General features: G+C 33.4%; 1 protein-coding gene across 16 annotated transcripts in view; it reads left to right on the top strand.

Annotated features, from left to right (window-relative positions):
- LOC126852729 (venom dipeptidyl peptidase 4-like) overlaps positions 1–17,769 on the top strand; it is a 313,446-nt gene that overhangs the window by 101,061 nt on the left and 194,616 nt on the right. For 2 of the 16 annotated variants that reach the window (XM_050597829.1, XM_050597836.1), the window contains one exon: positions 13,010–13,054. The exons of the other annotated variants lie outside the window; for them this stretch is intronic. In XM_050597829.1, coding sequence (XP_050453786.1) covers positions 13,010–13,054 — 45 coding nt within the window. The remainder of the gene's footprint in view (positions 1–13,009; positions 13,055–17,769) is intronic. 16 annotated transcript variants of the gene reach the window in all.

The following is a 17,769-nucleotide window of genomic DNA, read 5'->3' as shown; positions in this document are numbered from 1 at the left end:
AAAAATAACATAATTATTATAAAAATTTTTTGATATGTTAATCTCTTTTTTTATACAGATTTCAAACATGCAGTTAGATTTTAAATAACAAACAACTGATTGTTGAAAGAAAGGAATGAAAATATCATTTATCTGTACAGATGGTTTAAAAATCTCGTCATCTCGTTGACGTTTGATAAATCGTACCAAAAAAACTATGGCAAAACGAGGAAAAATTTCTAACTGCGCAAAACAATCGCGCGACACATATACAGTCACTTGATGGAAATTGAACGTGATCACTTTTAAATACGTGTAACTTGTACGTGTATTTACGTGTGCTTTGCCCGTCATTCGATTTATTCAATTTGGCGAAAATGTTGAAATACAAAAACGATGCAAGTTTGATACGAATGATCCGAATTCAGGATAAAATTATACAATTGATGGTAAATAGTGCCTCGCTTGAACAAAGTAAGAAAGTTTGGAGAGCCAACTTTCAGTACTTGCTATGTAAAATCCAACTACTTTATTATAATACATACTTTCTCTTGATTTTCCTCGTTTTCCTCTCTCTTTTTTAATTTTATAAAAAAAGAATTCTAAACTTAATGTTATTTTAAGTTTCGCATGGAGAAATTTTTATAATGATGTTCTAATTATATCGCAAGAAAATCTTGTTCAGTAATGTTATAATTATACTACAGTATATAAACAAATATTGTACATTTTTAGATTTTTACAACGTTTGAACTATACAGGAATATATGTTTATAGAAACTTTTATTTGAGATATTTATCAAATTTTTGATAATTGTTCTTGGAAAAAAAAAAAATCTAATTTTATATCAGAATAATGAAAGTACAATCGATGCATATCTCGAAATAATATCATTTGACATTTGTTTTTTTTTTCCCCCGTATTTTGTATGATCAGAAATTTAAACAATTTGAGCTGATACCGATCTAACTTAAACTATCAATACATTACTTAAAACTGTAATTTTTCTTCTACTGAAATTATTCTCTTCTATGAATCAATCTCTACTGAATTCTCGTCGTTTTTAAACAATGACGAAACATCACATTTCATTTTCAGGCAGGTTTCCCGTAATTTTCCTGCCATTTTGCTGCCTCAAAGCGATCGGCTGTTTTGGTAATTTCATACCATGAACAGCCCTCGAATGTCCGAGGATTCTACCAAACTCAGCTTCCAATTTGCCTTTCGGGCTTTAACTATTTATACAGGGTAGGCTCGAATTCTCTTCCCATTCCAGCTCTATCTCTCGGCTGCTTTTTTTATCGGCCAAGCTGTCCTCTAATTTTCCCCGTTGATAGTAAGTCAATACTGTTTTGAAACCGTAGATCCGACTATCTATATGAGACCGATCGCTCCGGATGCTATAACGATTTTTCGCTTTCCGTATATATCGAATTTCGATAATTCACGTAAAGAGCGAATTTCGAAATATATCTATGTTTTACTGACATTGCTTTCGAGTAAATTACTGTTTTCATATTAAATTAATTCTTATTAAATAAAGAAATATTCACTGTCGGTATTAAAAATAAATTACGGTTATATATTTTGTTTGCATTATTGATATTTCTATAGATTGGAATTATTCGTAACAATATGAATAATTTTATTTCTCAACATAATATTTCTTTTGCTTATTACATAGCTATGATAGAAATACAATCGGATAAACAAATAAAAATAGGATATATTATTTTATTATAAATTCTAGGTATAGATATTTCACTGTGATGTAATCAGTATTTTATCGTCGGTAAAATCTTATTTTACATTTATGTATCAGCTTCTCTTGCTTTTTTTTTTTCTTTTATTATAAAGGATATTATGCATTATCTGGTAATGTATCAGAATTTGAATTTACATCTCTGATTTTATAGCTAGTGCATGCTTGAAAATTTATAGCAGTGTGATAAAATGTTTGATGATATCAAAAATACCTTTTAAAATTTTTTAAACAGATGTAAAAATATCTCGTATTTTTTTGTGTAAATGATTCGAAATTATGTTGTTTACTTCAAAGGATGTCTCATAATAATAATAACATTAACAATTAATATTTACATTTTAACATATAATAAAAAAGTGGTTTTTTTTTATAATTATAATACTGAGGCAAAACTGTAATCTTTTCGTTGATGTATTAATTACAGTAATTAATAAGCCAACGTTGAAAGCTTTAAATGCCCATAAGTTACGCTTCGCTCGGCCAAGTTCTCCACTAGGGTCAAAAGCTGATAAATAACCATCTAGCTATCTGGGACGCGTTTCACATCAGTGAGCGATGGAAGAACTTATACCGGCGGGCGAATCAAGGAGAATCGGCGCGGAAATCTACGGGCCAATGGAGAACCCTTGGAAGGTGGCTGTTGGTGGCTTGCGCGGCTCCAGTCATGTAGGACCGCCGCGCTGGAAAACTCGCTCCTCTCTTCGAAGTTGCCCGACTATGAGAGTCATCGGCCGGAATCCCGAAATCCGTGCGTCCTTCCTAACACTTTAGTCGGTAACGGGGACACATGCGAGAGCGTGTACTACGTGCTGTTACCGTGAGCTAAATTATTGGCCGTATATCGGCGCGTCCCATTTCGTCTTTCCCTAATCTCGTGAATCACGCGATGGAATTCCTGTGCGAAGAAAACTTTGCCCGCGTCTCTCTGTCTTTCTTTTCCAATCTAACACTTTTCTTCTTCTTACTTTTTAATAACAAAATTTTTTTATCTTTTATTTTTTTATATAACTTGCTTATTATATATTAAAATTTTATTATAATAACAAAATTAAATGAAATTTTTATGTTTATTTCAATAAGTGCGATTGAAAAAAGAAATAATACTGAAGATTTGTCATTATTTTTGAGAACTAACTTTTTGACATTCTGTATTATGTCACGAAATATTTCTTACTCTCGAAGAATATTGCATGTAAAGTAAAAAGAATTTTTTTAACATTTCCATATAAAATTTAATATCAATTTCAATTAAGGAGAGAGTAAATATAAAGCGGGAATTATTATTCATCTAAAATTACTTTTGCCAGCTGCAATAATTTAATGGTTTTAGATTGTAGGCGGAAACACGTATGTTCTACTGTAAAATACGCAATATATATATATATTTAAACCGCGGGAAACATGGTGGAGATTGGCCACATTTGTGAAAGCAACGCTTGTCAAATACAATATCCCGATTTCGACGGTGATGGAAAATGCGTTTATCAGCAACTGCGTTTTGTATCTTTGAATGCGCTTCCGGTTGCATAGATTGACTGCGGCAGATTTCATATTCACGACACGGTTGCAACTTGGCGAAAAGCGTAGCTTTTATTTCACGGGCTACGGCAGGTGATACTATCGCCCAGGATATGTATGAATAGCTCTATCTGTCTTTCTCATTCTCTCAGAGAGTATGCAGAATCATAAATGGAATATGCCGTTTCTCGTTGGTCGTGCGTATTACACCTGCGCGGTCTCATCGATACGACGAATGAAGTGGTATATTTATTCTTTTCATGTCGTGTAACAAAAATATCTTTTTTTATTGTGATTTACGCAGTTTTTGTTGGTAGCCCGTGCAGTTCACGGCGAACCAACTTGTTTTAACCGCGAGAATTATAGACCACAATTATATGAATTTGATCTTGTATTTGAAATATATTTATACAAACATGTATAAAGATAAATATATCTCTCATAATAATATTATTTATTTTAATAATAATATTATTTATTTTAATAATAATTGACATTATTATGCTGAAAAGCTTTTTCTTAGCTTTATAACATTTATTTTTTTTTCAACGAATACCTTGTCTGATTGTAAAATACGGATATTTAGTATATTTTATGCAAATTTGTTCAATTAATATTTTCAGTATTAATATATAATATACGTATATGTGTGCTGAATAAGAAAATGTAATAAATATAAAATAGTCACAGAGCTGATTTAAAACCTTTAAGTCTTTAAAGCTTTATCGTATAGCACGATGACGAAACAGAGCTACATTTTATCCTTATTTGCATGTTATGCGAAAATGTCGAAAATAATCCGCGATATTATGAATTTAAATATTCCCATTATTATAATGGCTTGAAAAAGATATAAAATCAGCTTATCATAAATTAAGCGAATATACATGTACATTACAGCATTCGATAAATCAACATTTTAGTTTGAAATTTTTTTGGTGAATAATTTCCAACTATATATTTAAAAAAAATATCACCTTATGTGTCAAATTTATGATAATTCTGCGAAATTGTTTATTTACGCGACACTCTGGCTTTTATGGCAACAAATTATTTTCTAATTAGTTTGAATCGCCGCGGTCATAATGTTTATAGATGATACATGTTAAAATAACAGAGAAAATAACGTTAGAATCGTGTAAAAAGCGGCTTTTGATCGTACATTTAATGTCTAAGCCGCTTAATCTTCAATTCCTCGACGTGACGTTAATCCTTCTTCAGAAATTGCGAAAAGATCCTGAAATAAATCTGGTAGAGGAAAGGATGGTGAAAACGAGACGAAAAGAAAAATATTTAAGGAAAATATATCTACAAGATAACGTTATGCTTAAAAAGAAATGCGCGTTTGATGGCAATTAATTAAGAAAATATTCTGATGATCATTAACACGCTGGTGACATATCAAATAAAGAAGTTAATTTAATTCTGTAATAATAAATTTTTTTTTTTAGATGGTATATCATAAAAATGTGATTTAGTTATATAACGATATTCTTATAGAAAAATTTTAATTGGCATGATTGTCAAATTACACTACATCCTACATACTGCATCATTCTAGAAGAAATCTGTAAAATAAGATCTTAGATAAATAAAAAAAAATTTCTACCTATGCCTATATCAAGTGTGAGGATACTTGATATAAGTTTGACAATCGGCTGGGAGCGAGCGTAAATATTCTGGATTGGGGGCAAATTTATCGATCTCTGATAAGGGTAAGGAACGTATTGCAGCGTCGACTCGACCCGAACATCTCGGGAGTATACCTTGCATACATTCGCTGACCGCCATCAAAGTTCGATGTTGCCAGCGGTGCAGGTGCATGCATCAGCATCTGTCAACGCTTAGTGGCTGGCCAATAAAGTATCCCCCAATATCTTGCTACACGAATATCTGCATCCGCTGATACGTTGCTTTGCATGGCACGTGGCGATGCATGATAACCAAGGTCTCGGGAATTTCATGAACTAAAATATATCAAAAAATGATGTACGAGATGGTCTGGAATTTTTAACAGAAAATATGTGAATAATGATTTAAAAAGAGAATGTAATGGAAACTGTTATTTATCGCATACAAAAGACTTACAATCTATGTGTAATTTTTGTAAATGGGAAATATCTTTTCACAAAAAAAGAAGTACACATTTTTAGATTATAATAATTACATATTTATATGTAAGATTATATATAAAATTGTGTATTATATCATCTATGTATAATATAATAATAATAAGACATTTTTTTTAAACTTAAAAGATTAAGATATTCTTTTCGTGTAAAAAATTATTCAGTTATATTTTATAGAATATTATTACGATAAACATAAAAAAAAAAATTATTACGAGTCCAATTATTATGCCCAATGATATATGTTAAAAATGTTTTTATCTTTCTCTCGGAGTAATAAATAATATGTTTGGCCATGCGGTTGAAATATTTTTCTCGTTAATCATGATTTAAAACGATTTTATCTGCTATACATGATGCGAAAAACGTACATGTCAATCATTTTCTTGTTTTTGTATTTTTTGATGTATTGATATATTTCATCAATTGATTATAATCGGCATATTGACATAAAAAAAGAATAAATGTAACAAATTTAATAAATCACAACTTACAATTATAAATTTGTGCGTATATTTTATCGAGAGAAATGGGCAAAAAATTATAAAAACAGAATAATATTTAATGTAATGGTAACAACAATAATAATAACACACTGCAATAGTTACTTCCTTATCATTTATATTTAAAAATGATAACAGAAAGCAGGATATAATAATTGGACTCGTAATAATTTTTTTTTTATGTAATAACAGATAATTGTAATATGTAATTCTTTATAATTAAATTTAAATTCAGACAAAAAATCCATTTATATATAAATATTTTTATAGATAGATGACAGAAACGAGAACGTACCAGTATTTACAACGGCAATAAGTCGATTAACATCTGATGAAATATTGGCTTTCCTATGGAGAACTTGTATCTCTCGTTATCGGTAACATGAAAATATTTTCCAAAAATATACGCCCTGTAGTAACGAAAAATTATTGGAAGAGACACCGTACGAGCGTGCTTTCACGCGCGTAATAAGCAGTTACTTTGTAACGCGTCTCTCTCTCGTTATCGGCATGAATTCCATCTTTACGATCGTGAGTGTAATCTCTAAATTTAAAATTTAGTGTTGCACTAAATCTTAAAAAGGATGCATATTCCGTAGCCTTACAGACGCAATGATCATCATTTATGCATGACAAAGTGCAAAGTGTCTAGTAATCTTACACCTCGCAACTTCCACTCTTGAATTATTCTCGACTTCATTACTTCGATTCTAAATCTTGAATTATAAAAATAAATATGTAAATTTTTTATGATATATTATACGATAATGGCTCGATAATTTCTAAGAATTTTTAAATGGAATGTACAATTCTCTTTTTTTTCCGCTTTTATATATGTTAAGGAGGCATTTTAAATCTATTACTGGACATTGTGTAAAAGTTTGCAATGCGCTCACTCGGACAGTCTCTCGTCTTCGTTCACCATTAATTTCCTTGCCCGGAGCTTTTGCCGATCTTCACGATCGGACCTCGAAGTTTCCGTCCCTCGGAATCGTGAAATATGCAGCCCGGGGCAAGTACGTGCCAAAACTCCTTTGTTTTGCGCTAGTTAAAAGTTGGTGCCGGTCCAGAGATAAGAGGATAAAGAGGGATCGCGCAGCCGAGGAGGAAACCGGGAGGGAGGGTGGAATTCCGAGGAAAGGAAAGCGCGAATGAGAAGATCCAGACTCCTCCTGGGTATCGAAGGACGACACGGCTGGAAAAGTAGGAGCAAGAAGAAGGAGGGGGGAGGGGGGAAGGGGTTAGTTGCGCCGAGAGTATTATTTTTATCTCCCCCGGGTCCACCGGCCTCCTCCTTTCTCGTATCCTTTTTCTCGTGCCTCTTTCCCCGAGCAAAGAGCCGTCGCGAGCCAAGTGTAGCTCCCTCCCTCCCTCCCTCCCTCTCTCTCTCGTCCAGCCTTTGTCGCGAGAGTATCCCCGCCGAGAATCGATAGGTTTGAGATGCGAGAGTTATGTGCCGCAGTAATTCCCTGGTGCGATGATTTAAGCAGAGAAACCGGGCCGACCTTTACGCTCTTGTGATTTTATCTCGCACAGTCGCATATGTGGCGGTTTTCGAGGATGTACTGAGGCTGACTGCGATTCGATGATTCGTTGCGGATCGCTAGTTTGAGATTCGAATATGCAACTTTGATTGCATGAAAATTTACCTGCTATAATATTGTCATTAAATTATCTCTCTGCTGCTATTATAATTCCCATAATTGTAAATTATTTTTTATACGAATAATAAAAAGTTACATAGATGAAATGATATAAAAACAATGCTGATTTTGTTTAAGTTTGCTTGAAATTTTCTAAACAGGCGGAAAAGAATTTTGGAAATATCATTTATCCCAATTCACAATATATTAAAAAGATATAATCTAAATGTATCTTTGACATTTATATCCCGCATAACCGTAGTTCAAAATTTAACGAGAAATTCGCGTACGATATTGTCTGAATCTTTTAATAAACCAAGCGAGCCTAAGGGACATAGAAGGATGAAACTGAGGAGCAAAGCCTTTCTGCAAAGCCGCTCTGCGAATCCTTCCCAGAGGGGAGGACTCGTCTTACGTTCGTGCGTTCGTTGATGCGCTGGACGCTTTTCCACAGAATTCTGCATTTACGAAATACTAGTCCAAGTTCTCGTCGACAAAACTTTGTTACCGGATCGCTCTTGCGTAAGAAGCTTGCAGAGAAAAACTCGCTCCATAGAACGTGTGATGCGCCATTTGTCGTGTTACAGACGCCGCCGTAGATCCCGCCGTGTCGCGTGCTTAACATTTCGCAGCATATAGCTTATTCCTTAATCCTTTTGCACCCAGTCTGGCTGAACTAGCCCGCGAAATACTTCCTGTGGTCGGGATGTTATCTTGGTCTTTTTGCAAATGTAAGAGAAAAAGTTGGAAAGAGCTTACGCGCTGGTTTATATGCAAGGGACGCGAGAAAACCGTAATACATTTTATTACTCAAATGTATATAATGTTTTGTTATGTTATTGTTTTATGTATGTGTGAAGAAATAAATATAAGTTAATAACATCATTAAGCGGTCTTGTTCATATCTGGATTTTTGCGTAATTTAATATTTATGAGATATTTCTGAATGTCTCTCACTTTAACATCGTCTTATTTACGTAGATGATACATACTTTTACTCAATTTGAAATTAATGCTATTTTTTTAGTAAAAATTGTCTTGAGATGCGTCATATAGCTGTCATTTGATTTCTAAATAATAAACTATGAAAAGTGGATACTACTCGGCATGCAAGTGCATTTTTGAAATTTTATGAGAAATATTTGTAGCAGGAAAGTTCAGAACACACGCGTAAACATGTCTCGTTATTTGTCACATTTATCACAGTTAATAAATAATACAGTAACCTATGATGGTTATTAAGCAATTACGATTTTTTTTTAATTAGTAATTACATTTTAATTTATATTTTTTACTTTATTTTTAGCACAGATTGTAATTAATACTTGGAATAATTGTGCTAAGTTAAAAAGACATAAGATTAAATAAAAATTAAAAAGACAAAATTATTTAAAAGACATAAAATTAAAAAGACATACGCAAATTAATGAAATTTATTATTTTTTTAGTCTTTGAAATTACTTTTGATTATTACATCTTTTAAAAAAATTTGTATTATATTAGAGAATTTAAACACAGTATCCTTTAATCAAGTTTGATTCAAGCAAAAAAAAAAAAAAAAATTTTATAAAAATTAGGAAGAATAAAAGATTCGAAAAATCCCAATACAAATGAAAATAAGATTGTGTGCTTTGTGTGTAACAAGATTTTATATTAATTTTATCAATTTTAATATAAATTTCATCAGATATATTTCACCAAGATTCCGACTTAGAGAGAAATAAATAATGAAGAATTCTTGCGAGACAGAGGCTTAGAAATTCTCCAATAGATCCAGATCTCGCGTCGGAAAACTCAAATCGATAACTTTCACGATGAAGTCTGTACAGCCGATTTCCCGGGCGCATCCTTTACCTTGTTCGCGAAGCATCCAAGCGTGATAGCCTTGCATTATGCAGCCGATTTCCATGACCGTAATGTCCCTTAAAGAATGCCCGGCAATCTTCCGCAAGAGCGACACCGGGCGTGCGTTGTTACATATACTTTCCATTTTTCAGACGCGACGAGGCTCGCGATCGCGGTGTATCATGCATCATCGATTTCGCATTACCGAATATACGGCGCATTATAAATTTTTCATCTTCTAAACCGCCCTCTTCGACGAAATCCGCTATATGTCAGTATGAATATTTTACCGTCCGAAATATCCGCGCGTTTAAAGCATCATTGAAGTTTAAGGAACGTGCTTTTAATTTTAGTTATTCTCTTTAAATTCGATTTTTTTTTTTTTTTTTTTAAAAGAATTCATATATAAAAATTTAATTAAATGATTAAAAATATAAATTAAAAATAAAAATTAGCATATGCATTAAGAAGAAAAATTTAGATAATATGACATGTCAAGTTACATTAATATGCGAGCAATGCCGAAAGTTTGAAGATTGATGAGTCACTATCTCTGAGTATATTAATTATTCCAAATCGCTTACAGACAAATGCGCAATCATGCTAGACGAATATTGCAAAAAAAATGCCATCAAATAGATTTTCACGGTATATAATGGGCGCATATTTCGTGTCAACGCGCATATTGCAGTTACGTACGTGTGAGTGGTACGTATGGGATATACACAATGCACTTTCAAAGAGAGATGCACAAACATTTAAATGGTTAACGTAGAAATTGGATTGTCCAATATGGATACACTTTTATTTATGGTCGACACGCGCGATTCGCGCGCGTAACATGTGCGATGTTCGAGGACCGCACAATCGGCGAATATAAGTTGTTCGTGCGTTTAATGTCACGTCGATAGAAAGTATGTCGCGGTCTATTCGTTTATCTGTGATTCGCTCAGTAAAATGGATTTAACAATTTTGAAAAACACATTTTATTGTCCATGTGGACAAAACAGCTTCGTGCGTTTTCTAATTATCACGCGATATACCGATTTTTATTGTTTCAATTTTAGTTGGATTTGATTGTGGAAAAGTGCACTTTAAACAAATAAAAATGGATGATAAAAGATATGGAAAAAACAATCGTGTACGATATTTTAGTACTATTTTATTATGGGGATTCTCTGGCTAATCTAAAATTAATTTGTTTTATAAGAGAAAAATTGAGATATTAATTATATTAATAATATTTATATTTAATAATATTAAATTAATAATATTAAATATTTATATTTAATAATATAATTAATAATATTAAATATAAATAAATGGAGATTTTTGAGTATTTGTGTAGCTGCATAGATACAAATACATAAAATTATATTACGCGCTTCTATCACCTGCTTTATAACAAACATTGTCCGAGATAGTAAATCTATCAGTCAAGTCTTCTTCATCGATCTATTGTCCTAGAGAGAATCAGAGTGCCGTTCTCAATTCGTCTTTTTCTCACAGAACTTCTTCCTTTCCTCTGATCTAGCTGTGTTTCACGGATTCTAATTCACTTTTTTCGATTGTCAAACTTTGATCATCCGACTTACTCGCTTATTTTCTCACGCGATTCGATCCTTTGTCATTAGTGCTTTTTTTATTTTTTCCTTTTGTTCTGGAAGGAAGTAAAAAGTAATTTAAACCTTCGTCATGTAGTATTTCTATTAAATAACTCTGATGTATTTATATATAATCAATTATATTCAACTTTTTGATGCGAGTTTTTTTTTCAATGCTTTTATACCGCAGTAATATTTTTACAAATAATTTGTTACTTGATCTTAGGAAAACATCGTAGAATAAATTATCACAGAATAAATTTATTTCTCTCTTTCGTGTTATTTCCTCTTCCGTTTTAAACATTATGAAATGTTTGTAAATCCGCGTACAATTCGCTGCAATTTATTATTCGTCCGTATCTTTGAAGCAATTATTAATCTACAAATTTTAGCATAATGCTTGGAATTGGCTGACGGAGACAAGATAAAGTCCCGTTTTTGAAAGATGAGAAATAATGAGGCGGAGGGTTCAAATGACCGAGGAGGCAAAAAGTAAAGACAACTTCGATCCTAATTAATTGCTCGTAGCGCGGCATTAAAACGGATGATTATCACGATGTCTGGACCCCTCCGTGCCGTCTTTCGGGCAAGTGCTTTAATTCTTCTCTCTCTCTCTCTCTCTCTCGCTCTCTCTCTTTGTGTCTTCGCGTCACTGGCTGCCGGTGTACCGCTAAGCTGTTTATCACCGAGTCACAAATTAGGTTCCCGTTTGTACGAGACACGGAGATGACTGTCGAAGTAATTCGGACCCATCAAGAAGTTGTAGTGGAAATAGAGCGGTATTCTCTCAGTGCGAGGCAATAAAGGGGAGGGGAGCAGCTCTTCTTTGTTCGAGAGCACCGCTCAAAGGATTCGAAAGAGAAAATTGTCTTTTCCTTTTTGCCTCGTTTCGAGACGATGTCGTGTACCGCAAGGAAGATCTTTATAAAGTTTGCTGCAGACGTCCGTTGAGGAATGGAATTGAGAGCAGACAATTTATATTGGAATAGCCTTCGTACCGTACGTCAATCGTACGGAATTTTTACGTAAAACATTTTCGTACTACTCGCAATCTCATTTTTACATAGTTTTTATTTTTCTATCAGTCAAGGAATTACGCCAAAGTAGAATTATTTATATTAATTAACATTAGCATAATGTATTAACATAAATCTCTACAGATTTTGCTTGGAATATTATTGCTGTATCGAATTATATTAATTTAATACTTATTAATACTTTACTTAAATTAATATTTATATATATTTGAAAAAATAAATTTAAAATATATTTTGCATTTATCCTCTTCTATTCTACGGAAGTGGAAAAAATTTTTAATATAGAAATTAAGCTACAATAGATAAATTTAGTAACTATAAAGGAAGTAAGGCAGATAACCAAAAATGAAATGATAATTACCGCAGCTTTGCGAAGAGGGTAGTTAATTCCACGTGGTCGATTCGCCGTCCAGATTTGATTAATTTTACGTGACAGTGACTTCAGAAACGGTTCTCGCGTCTATTGTCATTTCCGAAGTCTTGCGAATTTAATTCACAAGATTATCTTATCTCCATTGTCTGAGAAATTGGTTGAATATCAAAATTAGATCTCGTAATTGAAACAATATTTGCTGGATAATTAATGATTCAATGTTCTCGTTTCTCGGAAAACTTTCATTAAAATAATAAAATTCATATTAATATCATTTATTCTTATTTTTATTTTAATTTGTTTTTGTTTAAAAGCATTTTTCTTGCATTATTGTTGTAATTGCATTGCGTGATACTAATATCATTTTTTTTACATTTATTCATTTATTTAAAGAAGTTTATATACAAATATATATTGATATTAAATTGAATTATTTATTTTGAATTTTATTATATTTTTTTTCTTGTCATTCATTACTATTATCTGTATTAGAAAATTTATATATATTTTTTAATTATTATTTTTTACTGATTATTTAAAGATAATTATTTTAATTGTTACAAAAAATTGTGTGTTTTTATTAATAATGATCTCTTTTTCATTTTGTTACAGGTAAGTGTCCACACTGTATTAAATCATCAAAGCGATACACCATGGGTGAGTTAGATTATCATTAAGAAACTGAAAAAATTTGCAATTGTATGAGAGAGGTTTATTGTGAATTTTTAAAATGTTAGCAAGAAATGTGTGAAATTTTGATAATGATATCAGTGTATATGCTTGTGTGCGCGAAACTCTCTTTTGAAATATTCATCGAAAATACAAGGCAATTGCGAAAGATCATCATCGCATCGCATATGCTCGCATTCTGCTCTCTCTCTCTCTCTCTCTCTTTCTATCTATCTATCTTCTCCCCTTGTATTTTATTCGAGCGTCTCATTAAAGTCGGACGAGAGATGCAATCATCCCGATCGGTCGCCACGGATCGCTTCCGGGCGTTCTAGCTCGCGAGTTACGATACCGGTGGCGGTTGCGATGCGGTGAACCAATTCGTTGGGAGGATCCCATATTCGAGGAAAGAGAGCGATCTCGACTCGCGCGCACCTGCCGCTCCCGTCTCTTCGTCTCAGATGCATTGAATAGAATTCGCAGAGATGGTTTTGCATTTGCGCGAGTCGCATTTCACCCCGCGGAGCCGTGAAGCGTCCTCGAACGTCGTCAGGGATATCGGCTTTCCCCTCATCGCTACGTATACACATCTCGTATCTCTTGAAATCAACACTTGAAACGTGACCGACGTTAATAAGGGAATTATTGGAGAAAAATTTTATTTTCAGTTGATATATGAAAAATTAAGCATGGTAAAATAATTTACACACGGCTCTCTTTTTTATAATCTTTTTTTTTATATTTATAGTAATTTCTAGCTTTATAAATTAAAAACAATATAAATGGCCATCTCTCTCTCTTTTACATTCAAAGTTTTTGATTAATTCTCTTAAAATCTGAAAAAAAATTAATATTTTTCATGTTATAGAGAATTGGAGGGACACCAAGTTTTAAAAAATTTGATTTAATTTTAAGTAATATTTTAAAATTTAAAAAAAAACATTAAATATTAGCTTATTCTTGTTTATTTAAGATAAATCGAAATCACCACTAAGCCGGTTCGAAAAATATCAATAAATTTTTACGTTATACGCACACATCATACACACAAACATCTCTGCTATGTAATAAAAGTTTGACAGTAGTGCAAGCTGCATACCGAGGTGTGTTCTCCCCCTGGAGAAAAGTTCCTAGGAGGGTATTTGTCTACCTGCGTCTGACGCCGAGGTAAATTGAGATATTGATTTGCAATTTGGCACGTGGTTCCGATCGCCGGGGAATACCGCCCGCGGCCGACCGTGCAACCAATCGCGACTGATTGGTTCCTGATCTCCTGATCCGGCGACGTGTAGCAGGACGATTTTTTTACTGGCCTATCTCGTCTTCTTAGCTCGAGCCCTTCGGTTCCCTTGTTCCGTCCGCGAGGAGATACATGTGTATTCTTATCACATTGAGGGTTCTTCGATGATCGCAATTAATCTCCTAATACGTGCAGGGGATTAATTCTCTTTAGCATAGTAGTGGGAACTAATAATGGGCTAACAGTATGTATTTTTGCTTCTTTTTGCAATTAATATATATATATATATATATGTATAATCCTCATACAAATTTGAAAATGTTAAAAATATTATTTATATATCAGATTTTCAAATATGTATGAGGATTAAAAAATTATTGCGCGTTAACTTACAAAACAGGAGTGTATTTTATTTAAGAAATGTTCATATTTATCTTCCAGATATATAATTTATGGTGCTCGGGTATCACTGAATTTTTTATTTATACTTACTTTTCCAAGTACTCTCTCTCTCTCTCTCTCTCTCTCTCTCTCTCTCTCTCTCTCTCTCTAGAGGGGAAGGTGGAAATTAATTAAATCTATGTCGGGCGCTAACGAAGAATACGACGAGATGTATCACCGTGACCGGTAAGAACTCGTGACGTATGTTCTACTAATTATTACGTTTTGGTGGAACGAGCCTCGCGTGATGAACGAGCAATTCTCGTCCGCCACCTCCGTTTCTGTTTTTCGCTATTAATTGCGCGGCTACGTCGACGACAGATATAAATCAGGCCTTAATCACTGCCGAGAATCGCGAGCAACCGCGCGCTTTTATGGCGCAACGACATGATGTACGTGATTACGTAAACGTCCGGGTTCTTTTCTTTTCCCTCCCCCCCTCCCTTTTTTTTTAAATAACAATTACTGGTCGCACGCTAGCGGCCCGGGGTACTATCAATTTCGCAGCAGCCAGCGAAGATCACGGCGTATCTTCGTACTTGCAGACTTTACGAGACATTTTTTTGCGATTAGCGCATTAGCGCGGCATTATCTGTGCATTGGATTAAAGCTCATCGATCTTCAAATTTTATACAACTTTTTGTAGCAATTACACGGTCATCGTAATCATATTTTGTACGATAATATATTTTCCCGCGTATTATTTGCGCTCGGGAAGTCTCTCTGATATGCCCTTTTAATCGTAAATAATAAAAAGAAATTTCGATTCAAGAAAAGATATGATTACGTAAAACTTAATCTTGTATACGCATATGCTTGGAGTATGTGTTATATTTTATATAATAAATAATCAACTTAGGCAAGTGGACATAACGTAATCCTCGCGGTAAAGTGCGACACACATTTTCCCTCTTATTTTACTTGCTCCATCATATTTTCGAGAGGAACATTTTCGCGAAATCGGGTCACATCGCTATTGTGCCCCGACGAATCATCGCGCTCCGGTACCGCGTGACTTAATTGCGCCACACATTACTATAATAAAGCCGATGGCGCTTTAATTACTGGAGAACACAAAGGGTCATTCGAGAGTTGTGAGCTAGCCGCGGATTAATTGCGCTCGACTCTAGACAGGACTCAAGATAAATCACACCTTAATATCGAGAGCGAATAACAAGTGCATTGTCGAGCATATTGTAAGAATAATTATTGTAAGAATAATTATATGAACGACAATATCTAAGTATATTGAAATAAAATGTAAAATTTAGAGATTTAATGGTAATTCCATTGCAACTTAATAAATCGATTCATTTTTTTTTCTTTATTTATTAATCTATTTAAAGTAAAAAAATGTACGACTAAATTGCAGCATAAAATATGTCCACAAAATGAAGAAGATATAACGATATTTTATATTTTTTTAAACGCGTACGCTTTGCTTTAAAAAAATGAAAAAGAAAATAATTTATTGCGAGGACCGCAAGTCTGAAAGAGTTAAGCACATTTTTTGTCTTGCGATGACAGTATACGTATGCATGCAAAGTTGGATGCCGCACATTAGCATTTATCAAGATTTAGCTGGAGAAACAGCTTCTCTGAAAGTGGTTGTTTTAAGGAGAGCGTCGCGTATCATAACTCTATTTTAATTAATCCACGTAAATACTTGCGTGTTTTCCGGTGTTTTCCATTCATTGTCTCGTGAAGCATATCTCACGTTTTTACTTTAATAACGTAGTCTAATCCTACTGTGTGTAAGATTTACTCGTTACGAGATACTTGCCATACTTAATTAAAGGATTAACTTGATTATGCGACAAATGTGTGTGCGTGTGAAGTTAAATATTAAGTGCTCAATGTATTTAAGATATGCTTATGTTTATTTCACTTATTTCTGAGAAATGTTAATATTTTTCCTTTTTTGTTTTTATATTACAATCTTTTATTTGATAAAACTGTTAACGCGCGATAGTAATACGTCTCTTTTGATAATATTTGATTTCTTGATGATCTTTAATAATAAATATGCACAGACACAATAAACTATTTTATTTGCAGTTTTAGTTACTCTTTTAATAATTTTAAACATATTAGTTTCAATGATGAAATGCAAAGAGTTTGTTTGAGAATCATTTGAATATATTTGAATTATTTATAAAAAAGTCGTTCCTTATTATTTAATGCTAATATAAAATCTTCTACTGTCTTTTTTTTTACCATCCTCTTATGAAGGTTAAAGAAATGTATGTTTTTGAAATGAAAAAGTAAATATATGAAAAGTAAAGTTACATTCCGTTCTTTTCATTTACTTTTCATATCATATCATAATGTCATATATATATGTATATGTATATATGTAAAACCGCTTCTACCAGCACACTCTGTAAGGATATTAAACCAATTTCGTCCCTATGCGGACACCATCTGCGTTTGCAGACGTCTTAGTGGAATTGGTTAGACTCCATTAAAAAGAGGTTCCGGCAGGAAGAGCGTTACTTTCACGCTTACACTCTCGTATCGCGCGTGCACTTTCCGCGCTTTCAACATGAGTGATACCGTATACGTCGCGCGGACTTCTACCCGAAACGGAACGGAACACCCGTCGGATGTATATATATATATATATATATATATATATATATATATATATATGGTGCGCGACGCGATTACAAGATTTTTCTCTCTCACGTTTCTGTCGTGACGGTCGTCGGGGAAAAAATTGGATAAGTTGATTTTCTCATTCGTCCGAGGCGGAATTCGTCGCGCGAACAATGGAAAACGTAGACTTCATCATGCCGGTGTATTGATGATGCAGTTTTAATGGAAAAAGCCATAGGTGAGAGAGACGTCGCAAGACTGTCTCCGTGACTCGCTTGAGAAATGTGAAAATGCGATGACGACGACGAGCGCGAGATCAGTCTTTCTTACTAGGATTTGCATATCATTTCATATATTTGTCATTTTTACCTACATTCTCTCCGACAATGTACGCAATATATCCATTATGCTTGCGCGAAATATC

Source organism: Cataglyphis hispanica, chromosome 11, assembly GCF_021464435.1.
Source record: "Cataglyphis hispanica isolate Lineage 1 chromosome 11, ULB_Chis1_1.0, whole genome shotgun sequence".
Lineage (NCBI taxonomy): Eukaryota > Metazoa > Arthropoda > Insecta > Hymenoptera > Formicidae > Cataglyphis > Cataglyphis hispanica.
The sequence above is the reverse complement of the archived record's forward strand: the minus strand, read 5'-3'. Positions and strand labels throughout refer to the sequence as shown.